The sequence below is a fragment of the Oreochromis niloticus genome, linkage group LG2 (genome assembly GCF_001858045.2).
Source record: "Oreochromis niloticus isolate F11D_XX linkage group LG2, O_niloticus_UMD_NMBU, whole genome shotgun sequence".
Lineage (NCBI taxonomy): Eukaryota > Metazoa > Chordata > Actinopteri > Cichliformes > Cichlidae > Oreochromis > Oreochromis niloticus.
In genome coordinates, this window is record NC_031966.2 from 29,929,135 (window position 1) to 29,948,201 (window position 19,067).

The 19,067-nt window shown below is 42.3% G+C and overlaps 1 protein-coding gene across 2 annotated transcripts; it reads right to left on the bottom strand.

Moving 5' to 3' along the window:
• Nucleotides 1-337: 337 nt before the first annotated feature.
• sh3tc2 (SH3 domain and tetratricopeptide repeats 2) lies at nucleotides 338-18,083 on the bottom strand. Of its 2 annotated transcripts, none has more exons than XM_005467991.4 (22): nucleotides 17,816-18,083; nucleotides 12,692-12,790; nucleotides 11,711-11,845; nucleotides 10,795-10,922; nucleotides 10,494-10,599; nucleotides 10,200-10,343; nucleotides 9,040-9,238; nucleotides 8,882-8,955; nucleotides 8,539-8,734; nucleotides 8,150-8,286; nucleotides 7,885-7,935; nucleotides 7,485-7,789; nucleotides 7,120-7,314; nucleotides 5,942-6,802; nucleotides 5,614-5,834; nucleotides 5,329-5,495; nucleotides 4,885-5,062; nucleotides 4,635-4,785; nucleotides 4,288-4,410; nucleotides 4,035-4,185; nucleotides 3,713-3,909; nucleotides 338-3,138 (listed from the first exon to the last, which is right to left on the bottom strand). In XM_005467991.4, exons 2-22 carry the CDS (start codon nucleotides 12,699-12,701, stop codon nucleotides 2,269-2,271), a joined length of 4,599 nt encoding a protein of 1,532 aa, XP_005468048.1. In that variant the 5' UTR covers nucleotides 12,702-12,790; nucleotides 17,816-18,083; the 3' UTR covers nucleotides 338-2,268. The 2 variants fall into 2 exon arrangements, with proteins under 2 accessions (XP_005468048.1, XP_005468046.1); XM_005467989.4 differs by lacking the exon at nucleotides 17,816-18,083 and adding an exon at nucleotides 14,025-15,140.
• Nucleotides 18,084-19,067: the final 984 nt, after the last annotated feature.

A 19,067-nucleotide genomic window follows, 5' to 3' on the forward strand; every position in this document is an offset into this window, starting at 1 on the left:
ATTAACTTTGAATTTGTTTTTTTAAATTTATACTTCACCAAATGGAAACTTGTGCATTATATAAATAAATACTTGATTTTGATCAGGTGCTTTATTTTTTAATTTGCTGACTAAAGTTTCAGCTAATTAATACAAAACATATGTTTATATCATTTATATTATAACAAATATATGGACCTTTGCAATTTAATGAACTCTGTTCTGATCTTACCGACCAGTCAGAGCACTTTGATTACAAATCACATTTAAGGGAAATTGTACTGTACACTTCACGGCCTTCATTCAGATCACATTAATGCTAATTCAGAATCAGAATCACCGGTTAGCCTAACATCCATGTCTCTGGACTAAGAATGTCAGTGAAATATGGATGGGTTTTATGCATCCATTCCTTTTATCCATCCAGAAAGACACACAGGCACAGGGAGAACATACAAACTCCATGCAGAAAGGTGAAATAGGAGCCTTCTTGTTGTGAGACGACAAGGCACTGTTGACCAGTATCAATGGCTTTTGCACAGCTGAACTCTCAAATGTGCATTCATCTTTGTTATGATGGTTTTAAGCAGTGCAACCTGACTACAGTATCCATTTGCCTCTTCTGCTTATGGATGTTCTTGCTTACAGTCTGATTCCATTCTTTGCCTTTTTAGTCACCCGAGGAAGATTTTCTCTTTTTTGTTGCATTAATGCGATATACAGTTCGTGCCTCCGGCTCAGGAGGCAGAGCAGCTCACCCGCTAATTGGAAGGTTGGTGGTTCGATCCCTGGCTGCTCCAGTCTACATGCCAAAGTGTCCTTGGGCAAGATACTGAACCTCAAGTTGCTCTAGATGCATTCATAGGAATGTCATTGTTAGATAGACATGTTGCATAAAGTGCTTTGAGTGCTCCAACAGAAAAACGCTATATTAGAACCAGTCCTTTAACCATCTACTACTCCTACAGGTTTAAATTAAAACATTTTTTAAGATCACAGTTTTCAAAGACACACTACTCTGTCGAAAAGCATTTGTGGCCAAGATCCCTCCTGAAACACTGAGGTCACTTGGATCTATTCCTCCTGCCATCATTGCTAAATCTGAATCAAACTGGCCTGCTCAAGACTTTTAACTGCTCAAGTGAGCTGCTGTGAACATGCTCGTTGCCATCTAAGAGCACTTCATGGTTGTCAAAAATGGAAACTTACTGACTTACATAAACCCAATGAAGACAACATTATGGTAAACAAATGCGCCATTTTCTCTTTCATTCCTTCTTTTGCATTTCCATTATAACAATAAACACAACAGGAATAAGGTCAATTTCAACACAGGGAGCATCAGAACCTTCATATTTTCACAATTTCCTTCATATTTTTGTGCACCAAATTGTGCCTAATCTGCATCAGTTTATGGTGGTCTTTCTATCAACCAAAACACAAATAAGAAACAAAGCCAGAGGGACAAAACATACTGGAACACACTGCAGGGAAGCTGTAGAGCATTCTGGATCACTTTCAAGTACATCTTCTCACACCATTTACTTCTCTGTCCTCTTTTTGCCTGGTTTCAGGCATGAAATCACCTGGAACATTGTGATTTCTTTCTGACATCAGGTTGGTTTTGTGCCTTCCATTAAGGAAAGTAAGCTGCTGAATAACGCACGTGTCACCTGTATGCAAATGAATTTATCTAACCTTGTATTCAAATAGCTCAGACATACTTCTGCTTATTTTTAAAACTTCCTCTACATTTACAGCATATCACACTTATCTTTGTTTTGGAATGGTTTCTAGGAAACCTAAATATATATGTATGTATATACTGGAATGGGTGGCACTGCCCATGAAATGCTACCACAAAGAATCATTAATACTACCAACCATTATAGCAGTAACAGCTGGCGGTATAAATGAGCAGTGATTATTATAAAGACATAAAATAGACTGTTTTCGTGTTTTATATCTGTTCTTCCTTATCGAACCGCGCACATACTCTGCATATTCCTCCCTTATTTGATTGGGCGACCACTTAAAAATCAACACTCAGGAAAGAAAATAACACTTTTTTTATGTTTGTGTCATATCTTCCAGAGATACAAAAATGTACAAAACATATATTACAAGCACAGTGTCCTGTAATTGCATAAGACAGAATGCACATGCTCTAAATCAGCGAATTGTCTCATAGATTTACAGTATTGGGTTTGTGCCCTGTGGCTTTTTCCCTGCCAAGACACATGTGACCTGATGAAGCAAAAGCCGGCAGGATCCGTAAAGGGAGAAAGACTATGTGCCTCCGTCAGCGTGTTCGCTGTGTGCGTCACCTGTCTCACAACCATTTCCCTCTTTGTCCTCTCTTAGAGCTTCATCATTGTTTATAACAACAATCTCTTTCTGGTCAGTACCAGGCTCTGTTTGAGCTGGAGTCTCATTTGTGAGGGTGTTTTTGTCATCCTGAGTATCAGAATCAGCGTCTTTGGTCTGTGCGTGTCCTGTGATGTCACTTGTGCAATTAACAGGTTTTTGAGTGGGAATGTTATGTTCAGGTGGCTTTAGTTGAGTTTGTAGAGTGTCAGTTGAGCTGCTGGAGTCTGACATGTCCTCCTTGGCTGTATCGAAGGACTCTGTCAAAATGCTCTCACTGTACGACTGACTGGCGATGGTATCTGTCTCAGAGCCAGACACATCTACTGAGTCAGGAAGATAGTTATGGTGGGTTTTCCCATTAGCAGCTAATCTACGATTAGCGTCCGTGCATCTGTCGTCTGATTTCACGTGCATCCTACGAGTTCTTGGAGCCAAGTCATCTTCATTCGTGGCACCTTCAGGTATAGAATAAAAAGAGGAGCTTGACTTAACCAAATTTTCTGTATATCCCACGTCAGCATCCAAGTTCCTTTCCATATTTTGGACAGCCTCACTATCTGCATCATCTTTGTTTTCCTGTCCAACAGCAGCGCCTTCCAATCCAGCCAAAACTCTCTTCAGACTCTGGGCTCTGTCTCTGTAAACTTGGCACAGCTGAGCATCGGGCATGTGGTTGCCATGGATCTCGGCCAGCTTCATGTACACCACATACAGAGCCTCAGGGTTAGCTTGGTCCTCAAGTGCTGCTGCCAGAGCCAGCTGGAAGTAGCCCACTGCATCAAAAGCATCCTGTAGAGAGAGCGCGCAGAACAGAGGTCAGAACTGGTCTCGTCAAAATCAAACACATAATTTCCACATTTGAAGGGTAGATCGCCACGAGATGAACCTGAAAGCGATTTAACTGTTCCTCAGCCAATGATTAAAACATGAGCAGGTCATTTTGACACATAGAAGGATGAAGCTTACATTTGCCATCAGCTTTTGACAGTGAAATCGATCATCGCCAACAGAAGAAGTAAATATATATCAGTGCAATTTCTCTAAAGTTATTTTTAATACAGAAAGGAAGAAGATTTTTAATACTGCCACTAAATTATTGGTTAAAGTGTAAAACAAATGACAGTGTGAGCATGTGTGTTTCTCTTAACAGAGTAATATTAAATATGCCTGAGTCAGAACGCACTCTTATTATTTTTTTCTTTCTGGGGGCATTTTTCCATTTCTTTCTGAGAACGCTGACTTCAGCGAGATGAAAAATAAGAGAAAATAAGGGGCGGTGCAGTCGCTTCCCCACATAGGATCATTTTAGGAATGTGCTCTCTCTATCTTTCCCAATGCAACACTGTAACTGTGTCCCTTGTACCTTCAGTTTGTGTAGAGTGAAGTTTCCCAGCCTGCAGTAGACCTTGGTGTAGTAGCGAGCCTCCTTGGGTTGCTGTAGGACAGGCGGACTCAGTGACAGCGACTTCAGGTAGTAGTTTTCTGCCATCTCATACTGCTCCAGACTGTAGTAAATTGTAGCTAGCCGATGGTAAGCGCTCCTCTCATTCACACTCACTCCTAAAGCAAAAAAAAGTCAATGTTTTTTTTTTTTTAAAGTATCTTGCCAAGTACAAATACCACACTGTACCTGGATTGAGAGGAATATTACAGACATGAGGCTCAGGCACTGCTCAACTTTGTACCTGTTTTGCTGGCGATCTGGACAGCCAGTGTTGCGTACTGCAGAGCCTCCTGGTGCTCCTTTTCATTCATCAGCAGGTCTGTGAGTTTACTTAACAATCGAAACTCTGACTGGATGTCATCGATGCTCCTCGCAAACGGCAGACTCCCATCCTGAAAGCAAATATAAATAATTTTACTGAGAATCCAAACTTTCTACAGTTTGTTATTGAACAAAAAAACCAGTACGCTAGAAGTATCAGTACATCCTTTTACCCTGTAGAAAGGCAGTGAAGCCATCCGGTTCCTGTGACCTTTAAAGTAAACATCTCCTGCCTCCTCATAGATGCTCATGGCAAAGTGAGGGTCATTCATCCTTAAGGCTGTCTTTACTGCTGCCTGAAAAACACCAAAAAAAAAAATAAGAAAAGACACAATCAAATTTTATCATTTGATCTTATTTTATACTTCATAAGTAAAAAAAATTAACTGTTTAGTAAGGGAACTGTTTGCTGCTTAGGAATGTGGAATATCGACATTCCAGGAATACCTGAAACAACAAAAGGCACTGAATGGAAAAAGTTCCCTCTACCCACCACTGTACACACACCAACACTCCTCACCTGTAAATACATGTCAGCCAATTCATCCTCATGAACGAGATAATAAATGCGTCCGACCTGTAGCCAGGTCTCAGACTCTTCCTCTTTCTTTCCCAGATCGATAGAAATTCTCAAGCTCTGCTTGGTGTAGTCGAGAGATTTACGAGATGACCTGCACAGAATGCACGATTAGAAAAAACATAAAATCTAAGACACAGGTGTTAGGTTACAGATAGAGACAGAATCATAGAAATGAGATGCAAATCTTCACCTCTCATCGTTGAGTGTGAGGTAGAGGCTACTGAGCTTTTCCAGATACTCCCCCTCCAGTCTCTTATCCTTCAGTTCTCTGGATACTGACACACAGTGCTCATAGTAGACAATGCTCTGACCATAAAGCAGCATGTCAGCATACAGTCGACTCAGCACCTTGGCCACCACCATCTGACCTGTGAAAAATTCAGATCAACATAATCAGCTGATCATACTGGTCATATTTTGATTCCTTTTCTATATTCTATTTATAGTTACGTAATACATGTAGGTTTAAAGGACAGACTACCTGCGTTAATTTTAATACAAAGTCCACTATTTACATGCAGTAGTTAGTGTGCACAAATACATGAACCTAAATGCATGCTTGAAGGTGATGCCTCACTAGCCATTTTCAGTGGAGCTACATTACATCAAGTTTCATGGATGAACTTGTACTTACTGTGCAAGTTTTTGGCATGTAGTGCAATTAGTAACCCAATTTCATAGCATGCCCTGATGTCCTGACTCCGCCCCCTGTCTTTGTAGCTACGCCCCAGCCACAGGTAGGTTTGAACATGCTCCTCATCTGTCGGGCTTTCCCAGAGATCCCAAAAAAGGCACAGGGATCTAAAATAAAGAGAAAATAAGATTATATCAAAAATAAATAATCCTATAGACGCTAGATTTGTTTGATCTGTCAAAACTTATCTGTGGCAGATTTTTCAAAAAATGTCAAAGATCTGACCTGACCAGGAAGCGTTCTGCAATCAAAGAGGCCCCCGCATCCAGTGCCAGACACCCCAGGTTGGCCAGTGCCAGGGCCTGATTCCTTTGGTTTCCATTTTCTCTGGAGATTACCAAGGCAGAGTGGAGGTGCCAGCCTGCCTCTGGGATGCGACCCTGACGCCTCAGACATAAAGCCAGCAGGTTATGGATCACACCTCGCTGAGTGGGACTGTCTGTTCCCTGCAGAAAGATGCGAAGGCACGTATTACCCATGACATTCATGTTTTTTTAGATGTTATTCACTGCGTGTGCGTCATTCTTCACCAGTTCATCACTGGTCGCTGTACCTGTAGTGATGTGAGCAGTGGTTGTAGAACACTCTGGGCCTTCTCAGCCTGGCCTGTCAACACCAGCAACCAGCCAAGCAACACAGACGCCTCAAATCCCTCCTCCTCATTGATGTGGCCTCCTTTCTCCACGGCTCGTTGAGCACAGTGCAGTGCTTTATCAAGAGCGCCGTACTGCTGGTAAACTGAGGCCAAGCCCAAACACAGGTCCCTTTGGATCTTCATGTCATCCCCGCGCTCGGCTATTGCCAGAGTCTGCTGCAGGTAAACTACGATCTGAGCAGGGAGCAGTGAGGTTCCTTCCTTCCAGCAGGGGTTCAAACGAACAGAGTTCCTGATAAATAACTCAATCCTCTGAAAGACATTGTGAAGACAGTGGTCCTGTCTCGAATCCAGGCTCAGCGAGGCCAGTGCTAAGTAAGGCATGTATTTGCAGTGATAGAGCCAGCTGAGGAGCCAGTTGAGATCCAAAGGAGCTATCGGTTGCCCGTCGGCGGCAGACAGAGTCAGCGAAAGAAACTGGAGCCGCTCGACAAAAGGAAGAGCATCATCGCTCTTCTTGAGTAGCAGGAAGAGGGTGGACATGAGGTAGCAGATACGAGCCTCCAGGTGCTTGTCCACCATCACCACCGATCTCCTCAGGAGCACCTTGAGCAGTTCGACTTCATCGGTCGATGTGAAGGAATGACAGGGGAGGCAGAGGAGCAGGGCGCTGGCCTTCTCCAGAGTCTGGGGCAGCTTGTCAGTCATGCGTTGCTTCAGGTAAATAGCAGTGAGGTTTGTGAAGAGAGCAACGAGGAGCGGAACGTCAGAGAAGCTGTCGACGCTGACGCTCAGAGCTTCCTCGTAGTATACGCGTGCCTGAGGAAAGAGTGTAGACTGATGTAGATCACCAAATAAAACTGCAGCAAAATTCTGTGTTTCAAACCTATTTTCATTTAAAAGGTACGGCAAATAATTTGTGCACTTGACTTTATCTCTCTCTCCACACTGCAAAAAGCATCATTTCTAAAATTATTATTACAATATTATGTAAATGATAATGTGCTGTATAGTGTGGTGTTTTGTTACAGGCTAACTTGCCTTGAAATCTCTGTTTAGAAAACACTACGTATGTAATCATACAGCCTACAAAACACACTTATGGTAAATACAAATAAAAGAAAAAAAAAACATGCCTGTGAGAACTTTAGCTTCCTGGCACATAGTCTCCCCAGGAGAAAGCATGCCCGCCGATGCGCCCAGTGCATTCCCATTCTCTTGGCACACTCTCTGACACTCTCAAGGTGACCTGACAGCTCGTCCTCAGTCTTGCCGCTGAAGGTCACCCACAGGAAGGAATACTGCAGGTCATACAGGGGCAAGAAAGCATCCTGGGGGTAAAAAACAACAAACAAAGGATTTTAGAGTTTTTTAGGCATTAACCGAGTTAACAGGAGGGCAAATGTCCTAATGAAAGTCAGACACAGGAAGCTCAACATGGACAAGAAAGAAAGACTTGGGTAATGTAATAAATGAATGAATAAAAACAGACTCTGCTGACCTGGAAGTGTTCCTGGTTGAGTAGAGTCAGTGTAGGGTCACTGCTCTCTGACTCCTCCCCATCCCAGCTGTTCTCTTCCAAGAAGAGAGGAGGATCTTCCTGGAACTCGTCCAGTTCTCTGAATGTGTCATCCAGGGTGAAGGATAGGCGCTCTCCCTCTCGTGGCAGAGGATTGAGAGAGTGACAGAGGGACAGATGAGGAGAGGAGCGAGAGAGCGATTGGCGAGGGGACGACTGGTGGGTGGATGTGACCCCACTTCTCTCAGACATGATGCTTTGACGAGCGCTTGTAAGGCCTTTAAGATCTGTAAAGATGACAGGTATCATCATAAACCCTTTCTCAAGCTGCTCAAAGGCATCAGCATCGTAAATGTCTGGTTTCTTCTTAAAAAGTCATTACCATGTTTTGGCCGACTCCTAATGTACATGAAGTCGGTTTCATCCAGCCTATCTGGAAACACACAAGGTAAATCAATTCAGCATTGATTTTCCAGCTGGAAGCGCAGATGGAAACTATCTTTCCCAGAATAAATTACAAATACCGCCGCTATTTAGGAAACAAACATGACTTGTATTTCAGTTATGCCTCCTAGACATGATCCCTCCCTTTTCCCCTAGCTAATTAAAAGTGCAACATTTCTCAGCGAGCCCAGTCATTCCTTTACCTAGCCTGTAAACAGAGCTGATGTCAGTCGAGAAAAGCCTTTCCAGCAGGCCGCTGTCGCTCAGCTCAGAACTGCAAGGGTTAACCTGAGCCAGGCTGGCTTTCTCCTCCTCAGTCAGAAAGACCAATTGTCCATCTCTGTGTAACGGAAACAAAGGCAGCATTATGATTATCCAGGCCTCATCACCTGATCCGCCCTGTCCAGACTGCGGATCCTCGAAATAGGATTTCATAAAAGATTAGCAGAAGACTGTAAACAAGACATAAGGAATGTAGATGGCATCGCGATAAAGTGATTTTAAGGTGGAACGTCACATGTTACAATGAGACCAGCTAGTTTAAGCCACTGCCTGGATTTAAAAAAACAAAAACAAAATACAACTTTCTTACAAGGGTGTGGTATTGAGAGGCTTGACGTGAGCTATTTGAACAAATCCGCTGCGTCCAGTTGAAGTGTGTCGTCCTATGAAAACACCCAGGCTTCGGAGCAGCAGACCCTGGATCTCCACAACGTCACCTTGGCTGAGCGGGAGCTCATCTGGTCCCACTGGGCTGTAGTCAGCTACTGCCGCACAGGAGCCAGTCACTGAGGCATTTAATGAGGTGAAGGGCAAAAGAAACAACAGTTTTAAGCACACTGATTAGGAATTTGAGGGTATATCAGTTAGTTATGCAGTTACGTTTCAACAGGCACTGTGGTTACAGTATGCTGTATGTGATAGCGAAGCTTTACCGATAGGATGCTCAAATGGTTCCCTTTCTGTTTGTGAGCATCCAGCATAGACTGGGTACTTCTTCAGGAACCACCTGACCAAACAGGAAGTATAATTTAACAAATATTGTACTCCACATAGGTGAAGTGGTCAATTTGAGGAACAGATAGCAACTTACTGATAGAACGGGTAGGGCAGGGGCTGCATGGCGGTGACTGGCACCATGCCGTGGTTTCCTGTGGTGAGCAAGGTGCCCTCCCACATGTCGTCCTGCCCCGTGTCCCTCACCACCAAGAGGTCATTCTTTTGGAATGACAGCTTCTCCTCATCCTCGTCAATGTCGGCTCTGGCGAACAGCGCCTTAGCAAAACAGGATCCTGGAAGGAGAGTGATCTTTAGTAGAGAGAATCAGCTTCTCTATCCCCCCGCCCCAAACACAAAGAAACACAAAACCTGTCCTTAGTCATTGCTTATGATGCTGGTAAAAGTTACTGCACTTAAATTCAAAATCAGCAAAATTGCCAGAGTCGCCGCGCCCTCATTCAGTCACTGGGAAATGATGGATGTTCTATAACCTGGCCCATTAAGTTAATGTAGTTTTCACCACTATTTGCCAGCACTGCAGTCCTATTATACATTCCCATGATGCTTTTTGCCTGAAGGATATGTTCAAGAGAAAGAAGGGATGTCTGCTGCCCCGGCAGGAGGGAATCGATACACATTCATGGAGGAGAGCAGCGCAATAAGTTGTACTTCAGGTCTAATGCATTCAAAGAGCAGATCAAATTTGGGATTTTGGTTTAACAGTAACTCTATAAAAGTGCGATTATAATGTTGACTTGATTAAAAGTGTATCATAGTTTCTAAATTAGTTTCCGCACAGCACAAAAGTGCTTCCACTACATATGAGGTGGGTCTGTTCTACAATTTTACTTAAGTCATGTGAGGCAATCTGTTCATTAAGTCTTAATTGGGGTCACAAAGAAATGGATTAAAAATAATGGGATCAAATCACAGTGAACTCAGTTAACATACTATAATTAACTACTTAAGTTCAAGATTCCTCTGACAATGACTCATTAAAATATCTTTAAGGTCTTTCTTTTTTATTTTTTAAATCTCATTATAAATCAATAGATTAACATTTTGAAATAGAGGCAGAAGCTTTAGAGTCTAAAGTAGAGACTTTGGATCACTGATTTACTGACAGGATCTCATTTCTATTTACAAATGCTTAACCTTTTCCCTCCCCCTGTTATCCTTTTGCAATGCCAGGACAGATAAAACAAACCCTTACATTTCAGTGTCATGAATCATTGCGCTTACGACACTACTGACCTTCCTGGAGTAAAAGTCCGAGGTACAGTGTGGCCAGATGTTCCTCATCCACCGTCACACTGATCTGCAAGTCACTGAGCAGCTCTGGGTCCAGCCAGAATGACGGATCGCAGAGGAAGTTTTCCAAGCAACGAGCCACATAGCCTGGGCAAGAGCACATGCGGCACCACATGAAATACTACTGCTTATACTCATGCCAACCAGTATTATTACTGTGATGACGGCACAACAAAGGCAAAAAAGAGAGAATACAGACACTGAAATGTCATCCAGAAGGTTGCTTATTAGTCCTACCTAGTGCAAGGTATGTTGAAAACTTCCAGATTTCCTCTACAGTTTTGAATGTGAGTACAAAGCTATCCTTCTCAGCGTGGACAGAGACCAGACGTGCAGACAAGTCCTGCAGAAACAAAGTCTCACGTTACAGTAAAAAATCATTAAGCCATCTCTATAAAGTGCACATTACATGTACAGTATATAATACCACATAATATGAACTCATTATATGGTAAAAACATACTACTTTTTCATTTTTATATCAGAAAGTTTAGAAGTGTAGGAAAGCTTATGTGTTGTCTTCATCATCGGGACTCACTTTGAAGAGCTGTATGACGTCCTGGCTGTTGCTCTCCACCACTCGGAGTCGTGTGCGTAGCGCCTCCTGGAGGGTCCGGTCAGAATCTGCACTGGAACGCCGTCGTCCGGTGAACAAAAGCACGATTTCTAGCAAGAGGACAAAATGCGCGCTGGGGTTATCAACACTGAGTTTAAATTTGTTATCGCAGTGAAATAATGAGGAATATAAAGAATTAGCCTTTTCTATTCCACTTAAATTGTACTCAAAGCGCTTTATATAACATGTTTCCTTCACCGATTCACGCACATTCACATTCTGATGAATGCACTGGAACACTTAAGGTTCAGTATCTTGCCCCAAAATACTTTACAGCACAGATTGGAGCAGCCAGGAATCAAACTACCAACCTTCCAGTTAGTACATCACCCACTCTACCTGAGCTACAGCTAACCAGGAATAAATATGGAGGGTATTTTAAATCCTTTTGTTCCACTATTCAGAGTATCTCCAAAAAAGTAAAACATAAAACCGAAACCAGAATAAAAACACATCATTTTCATCAAGAAAAAAAAGCAAGATTTTGTAAAATATTTTCTCTGAGAGCTTATATTTCAGGAAGATGCTTTGTGAGCACAATGTGATTCCTTAGAGGAATAACAAAGCTATTAGGCCTTTTACTGGACACTCAGTGTGGCCATTTAAATCCATTTGAGAGGAAGAACCTGAGGGAAAATGATGGATGAAGTTAAAATGCTGAGTGAGTAAAACATTAGCAGACGGGGAATGTTGTTCATCAGTATGCATAAATATAATGTGCATGGGAAACAGTCCTGTGTATGAAATTAGTTTAGCAAAGCTTATACGAAAGCAGGTTTTCCAGTAATGGCAACACAATACAGGCAAATAATTCCAGTAAAAGCACCACAAAGTGTACCTGAAGAGAATTTGTCTCCCAGTGACACGGTACTTCCTCTAAGGAAGGCCTCCTTCCTCTTCTTCCAGTAACTGTCAGGCTCCACCGTACCTTCACCTGATTCTACTATTGCAACATCCTCTTCTTCACCCGCACCTGAAAGAGGAAACAAAGTCATGAAACAGTTCCTGAATCTAGTTTAGATCTTAAATTTTAAACAAGGAGAAAATGAGGAGAGGAAACTCAGCGTACTTTTGGTTAAGCCAGTGTTTTCTAAACAGCATTTCACATTTGAGGTGTAATCGAGACATGGATGTTGTATGTGGAAACTATTTTATCAAAACAGACAACACAAGGGCTTTAAGAGTAGATTGCTACTGTAATGCATGTTCCAGACTGGCATGGAGATTAAACTGGGAATGTTACCAGATGACACAAGATAGCTATCGCTCTTTGCTATTTACAAAAACAACACGCTGCAGTCTGTATTTGAACAGGCTGAACTCATGAATTTAAAAGTAGTTTCTAGACTTTCTTCCTGATACATCCACAGTAGTCCATGAACTAACACCACACATCCTATCTTCCAAAACTGGATGCTGTAAGAAGTCAAGTTTTTCATTTTATGCTCAGTTTAAACTCATTTGCTACATACTTTAGTAGATTACAGCTTTAGACATATCACCAATTACTCTAGCACTTTTTCTGTGCCAGCCATTTAAGTAAACAGGATCTTAATCATTTTTAAACCTGCAGAAAGCTGAATGCACACACTTTTTTTTTCTCAGGAAAGTTGATACGGGCTGTCCCTGGTTTGTTCCATTGTGCAGGGAGGATATCCCAAACACTTCCTCTGCTTGAACACGGCGCAAGCAGCACCGCTCTTTATCACATGAACCCTAATGACTTATTTGTACTCTAAACTAATCGGGCACTTAATAATATTATGATTTCAAACTGATCCCAAACATTCGGCTGTTTGGTGCAACATAGCTAACACACCTTGAGTCATGATGTCATTTCCTGGGAAGTGTTCATTAGCTCCACCGAGAGTATATGGCGGTTCCCTCCATAGAGCATCCAGTTCGGCAGGAGAGATGTCTGAAAAAAGAAAAGCAATGACAATACGGAAAATGGAAAAAAAAATTAAATTTTGTCTATGATCCTAAGCAATAGAGTGTTAAATATCACACCAGTAATAGTCTAAAATTTGGGGATACATGCATAATGTACTTTCTTTGATCCAGCACTCCTGCATCCACTGGTTAATACAAAGCTACAGCCAGCAGCCACTTAGCAAATAGCTAACCTATCTTTAAAAAAAATAAATAAATAAAACAAATGTTGCTTATCAGTACCCCAAATCTCATTACGGTCCTCATTTATCACCTTTTTGAATACTTAGCTTATAAGGTAGACCATTTCCTGGCAGGAAGTGTTAAAAAGTAACCAGCAAAGAATCCAGGAAGTTATTTCATTCATATCAAGGTTCATAAAGGAGGGTTTGCAAACTCAACAAAACAAAAAGATATGAGTTGAGTTTAATATTTGCTTTTAGTCCTTTAATATATTTCTAGTCTTTAAGTCAAGATCCTCCTGGGTGTAGCTTTACCTTACAGATGCTAGAGAAGGATCTTCTGGTTTTTTAAACAAATATGTTTCTGGGTGGGGAGAGTGCTGACATCACTTAGGGAGACGGAGGCATACTTGAGCTTTTTCGTTAGTTTGAGGAGTTGTTAAGGGTATACACGGACGTTAAACACACACAGGCTGAGCATGGACACACAACTGTGCTGACATCATGAAGACCTCCAGGCTTACTCATACACACACACACACTCAGCTGCTCTGCCCCTGACTCCTCAGAGCACACATTTATGTCACTGTGGTCACAACATCAGACGTAATTTAAATTTAAAAAAGGGAAAAAAACTGTAATAATTCGGATTAGAATTCCACTTTTTACATGCGTTGTCAGTGCCGAACCACAACAGAACATCATTATCTTGATGCAAAGCATTCACAAAACAATGGGAGCACACAATTTAGTAACACAGGCTGCAACATGACATTATGCCTAAGAGGACAAAAGCCTATTCTTTCCATTCTACAACACGGAGGACAGTTAGCACCACTGGGACTGCTTGAGTCAACACAAGCAAAGTCATGCAGTCACAGTGCAGAAACACACCATGCCTCCCCCCTTTTATTTGTATTTTTTTTTACCTTCTTGGCTAAGTGTATTACCCATGTTGTATACTGATTATTGCTCCTGCCTATATGAATGTAGCAGTTGCTCATGGCAGCAGAGCACAGAGAACGGAGTGGGACCGACCTGTGAATGAGGAGAGGCATAGTTTGATGAGCGGTCCGCAACAGGAGGAGCTGAGGAGAGGTCTGCAGCAACAAGACGCCATCTGGCCCAGGAGTCGGCAGCTCCCAGAGATCAATGCCATCCCATCAGTTTCCCTCAGCCTCTTTAACAACAACAACTCCCTCTCTTCCTCTCTACTGGACAATTCCCGGCTCCCTTCCTATTTCTGTACTCTCCTTCCTGCCCTGCTCACTCTGTCTTCCCACCAGTTAGGATCTGTCTCTAATGCCCCCCCCCCCCCAGTCTTAACTTCTTCTTCTTCCCTATCTGTCTGCTTCTCTTTCTAATATTTCTGTGTCTTGCTGTCTCCATCTTCCCCCTCCCACCAGTCTTACTCTCTCTCTCTCTTCAGTAGCTGCCCAGCCAGTCAGTGAATGCACAAAGCACTCTCTGCGATTGGTATGAGTGTGTAGGGGGGTGGGAGGCCAGGCCTCAGTGGTAGCATTCTTATGTGTTGTGTGTGTCAGTGAAAATATGCACAGAATGTGTGTCACATAGACAGTGTGTGTGTGTGTGCGTTTGTTGCTGGGATAACGTATTGCTGATACACAGTAAGGCGATTCCATAGAGGGACAGGCTGCAAAGTCAGCGCTAAGTGGGGGTAGGAGTTTCCTGGTGGCACAGGTTGAGGATCAGTTCGTCTCGTCGTCGAGTTTAACCCAACTCAGCTTTCCACCATCAGATAGCAAACTGATATGACAAGAGCACCGCAGAAAAGCCTCTTTCTACAGTGTGAGGTCACTGAGAAAAAAAAAGGACTGATGCTGAAAATAGAGATGGCGTGGTGAGAAGATCGTGATAGATGCCATTGTTCTCACTTATGAGACACCCTGTTAATTAAGCGCATCAAAGGGAGGGGAAAATTAGAATCATTGACCTTAGGTGACCCATTAGCATCAGAGAGGGACGCGGTAAATAATACAGCAATGGCTCCATTGAGAGTGTGAAATTCTCTCCATTCTTTAAACATATAAAAAAAACAATTATCCATATTATGATTTTCTCTTCAACATACAGAGTATAGACAGAAGTAGTTATAATTGACAGTGTTTATGTCAATTATAACTGCTAAACATAAAAGCTAAATGGTAACTAATCATTTTCCTATATTTAATCTCTCTCTCATCCATTTTCTTAACCACTTATCCAATTCAGGGTCACAGGGGCACACACAGCTGGGGCCTATGTTGGCAGCCCATCACAGGGCTAATACAAAGGAACAGACAACTATTGACAGTCCCATTCACAACCAATTTAGAATCACCAGTTCACCTAAATATGCATGTCTCTAGACTGTGATAGGAGGCCGGTGTGCTCAGAGTCGAGCCCGACTGATATAACATATTTAAGATCGATAATGATAAAATCGAATCCTGATATATCAGTTTTGGGGTTTTTTGTTTTTTTGCTCTTTCAGACACTGAAGCATACATTTCCCTAGCATTTGTTACCTGTAGTTACTCATTTACGTTCTGCATGACTCTACTCAGATCAGCTGTTACTGGTTTTTTGTGGTGTTCCAAATGTGTGTTCCCAAAAGGAAACTTGCAGAGTGCCTCCTGGTGGAAAAACTATGCAATGTGAACGATCTTAAAATTGTTGATTATTATAAAATATTATTTATAAGCTGTTACAAATGCTGGTATTGTTAGATAGCCAATACCAGCTGATAATATTTGCCCGCCAATAAATCGGTCAGGCTCTACCAGAGTGAATCACACAGGGACATGGAGAAGATGCAGACTCCACACAGAAAACTCACACACAGCTGACCAGTCAATCTGGTCAGCTGTGGTTGATCACTGTGTATTATCAGACAGGAGGTAGAGAAGTCTTGAAAGTGACTTTACATTAATTTAAAAATTACTGAAACTAGAATACCAAAGTGGGTTTTATAGCAAAGCGCGTTTCCCACAAAATGTATGTGCACATATCTATACTTATCTGTTCTAATACTGTAAATGAAAAGTGGATAAAACTACCAAAAAGTATCAAATTGATGGCATAAACCTCACATGCTGTAAAAATAAGCTTATATAGAGAGTAAACCTGAGTAGATTACAAGTGTACATCCATTAAAAACTCACTGTTATTAAAACTGTTAAAACTATAACAATCCATGGCTTTGATAGTCAGATTTATGGCTGCTGGTACGAGACAAGGTCGATTTACCGCTGCCAAAATATTAAGCATCTTTCAGAATTTTCTACCTTTCAAATGTCAAATGCCAGCTTTCCATCACTTTGTCAATAATGTCTAACATCCCCATATTTAAGTGAATGATGCATTTTGTTTTTGTACCCGAACAGTATCCAAGTTCAACTTTGAAAACGTATCTGATGACTGCCGGCTGGTGTGCAGACACAGCAAATTGCAGATTACGCTGTTAACCATGATGGAGAAGCCAATTGATGTAATGAGGTGATAGAAACAGCTGATGCCTTACACGCCTCGTGTCAGCTGCCATCAGATGCAATCACTGATGTTGGAAAACAATTGCTTCCGCAAAATTAGGCGATGCAGAGGCCTGATATTCTTGTCTGTAACCGGTCTCCTCTTCTTCATGACTGAATCTGTGCATGTGTGCCTGGTGAGGCAGAAAGCTGTAAACACGCCAGAGCCATGTCAGGAAATATCCTGACGCTCTCTGTACAGCCCTGCTTGTTTGCCATTGTTCAACAAATGTCCAATCTAATAAACGCAGACTGGTCTCCAAGCTCATATGCGCAGTCACATGCACAGGGCTTTGTTAGCATCAAAACCTAACAGCAGCTGTCTCCATAACACCCATAGATACTATCATTAAAACAAGGCAATTTGATTATACAAGTCACATATATCCTCTTTACCAAACACCTTTAGATAAAAATATTGTTTCCTCTCAGCTTCAGTGTTCAAAACCCTTTCTCTTCTGAGTGAGGCTGTCACACCACTTCACTAAAGTCTCTTATAAACAATGCACGATTGCTGACTTGTTAAGCCTCAGACACATCATGCATTGCTTGTAATGACAGGAGTTGTTGTAACTAATGACCACATACCTAAAACAACCTCCCAGTCTCCACACAGTCTGAAGCCACAGCCAAAGCCTGGTACACTACTGTGACACTCTGTGGGCCATGACAATAACATCTAGCATAATGAGAGACATATGGTGTGATCAGCTGTGTGGTGGCTGTGTCCAACTGCATGACTAGGCAGGAGTTGTTTGAGGTGAGGTGTCTCTGGGTGTACAGTGTAGGCTTGTAGACGGCAAACATGTGGGAGAGGAGTTAGCAGAGAGAAATGTGAGACAGGGGTTATGAGCTCTAAGTTTAGACTATAACCCCCTGTTAACTCACTCACATGCCTGTGTGTCTGGGATGGAGAGAGCTCCCTGCAGGGAGATTCCCACAGTTACACAGAGACATTTGGATCCCTTAAACATACACTTTGGAGAATCACTGCAAAATGTATCAACATGCTGGTGGATAATGTCTGCTGATTCTAAGAAGCCTTTGGATTGCCGCTTACTTGACTTTTCTGACCTTTTGGGAGAATCTGTAACTATTTACTGTCAAACGATTAGTGAAACCGAGGAACTGAAATCACTTCTTGGCAGTCACTTCTCATTCAAACGTTCAGAAAACTGTTTACCGTTTTCACTAGAGACTGACAACAGCCTCATGGTCCAAAGTACAGCAGCGACTGCCCAACGGAATAAAGTTTATGACAACACGAAACTTAAAGATCAGCTAAAAGCACATTCTTACCTCTCTGTTGGTGCCAGCTCTGTCTTTTCAGTTCATTCCTGGTGTGCGTGGCAGAACGTATCTAATGAATGTACCGTGAGCGGTAACCGGTGAGCTGCGTGTCATGACAGCGGCTCAGTGTGCTGTCAATCTCCGCGGGTGAAAGCAAAGGAAACAGCGAAAAAGTGTGGAAGTGAGTGAGAATGTGGGTGTATGCGTGGGTTTGTGTGCGTGCCTGTCGCTTCAAAGGCTATCCAACAGCGTGCCACTGACCGAGGAAGTTTTTTTTTTCCCTGTAACTCCTCCTACATTTACTTTGGGGCAGTCGTAGGGCCTCCTTTTCTCTCTCTCTCTCTCCCTCTTTCTTCCCCTCACTCACCCTCATACATAAAAAACTTCCTCTTTCTGTCAGAATCTGGAAACAGGATCCCACAGAGGACTAAACCGAAAAGAGGTCAGGTTATAAATATATCCTCAATCTATCGTCTCAAAACTATTCAAACCTGTTGCACGATTACATTCTTCGTATTTAGAGTACCAGATGCACAATAATAAATACTTTCTCTCTTCCCATTCTACAACACCAGTCTCACCAGCTTGTCTTGATGCACCACTAATGATGTCAGACGTTTAGATGACTGAGTAATCACCTGTTTTGTTTTGTTTTGTTTCCTCTCTTTGCATTGTTCAGCACATACCTGACAAATCACTCATCTTCATTCCAAAGCTCCTGTTTTTTCACAGGCCTGCTCAACAAGTCCACTGAATGTGCGAAATGTCCAGAGTGATGCCTGGAAGTGTGACATATTTACCCTGGCGTGCTGCATGACACTACAAAAATAAAACAAAACAAAAAGGCACAGCAGTGACCTCTTGTCATTCACTTTCTGGGTTATGTATCTGTGTTATGCATATCTGTGTGTGCAGTGATAATAAACCCCGAGCCGGCAGTGCTTTGGTCTACCATGTTTTTTTTTCTGTTTCTTTTGCGTGCTTAGTTAAATATAAACTCTGGAACTGATTGTGTCGCCCCAAGTACACCACCACTAAGTCACCCTGAACACACAACATCGTCCCTGTGGTGCTCATGTGATCGTGCAACTGGCTATGCAAGGCTGGAGGACACAGACCATTTATTTTGCTCTGCTTCCAATAGTCTGAGAGTGTTGGAGAGGAGGGGGGGTGAAAGCATTAAATATCAGCAAATTACAAATAGCCAGGAATGAGTAGAAACAAGCAAGCACAGCGTTGCAGGATGAATGGTATAACACGG

Bases quoted from the DNA above. Each gene is read 5' to 3' on its own strand.
- sh3tc2 (XM_005467989.4), bottom strand. From the start codon at position 14,145: ATGGCATTGATCTCTGGGAGCTGCCGACTCCTGGGCCAGATGGCGTCT. The intron at 7,790-7,884 runs GTAATGACTTTT...TCATCTTTACAG, and splicing joins TAGGAGTCGGCCAAAACATG to ATCTTAAAGGCCTTACAAGC. The intron at 4,786-4,884 runs GTGAAGATTTGC...CATTCTGTGCAG, and splicing joins CTCACACTCAACGATGAGAG to GTCATCTCGTAAATCTCTCG.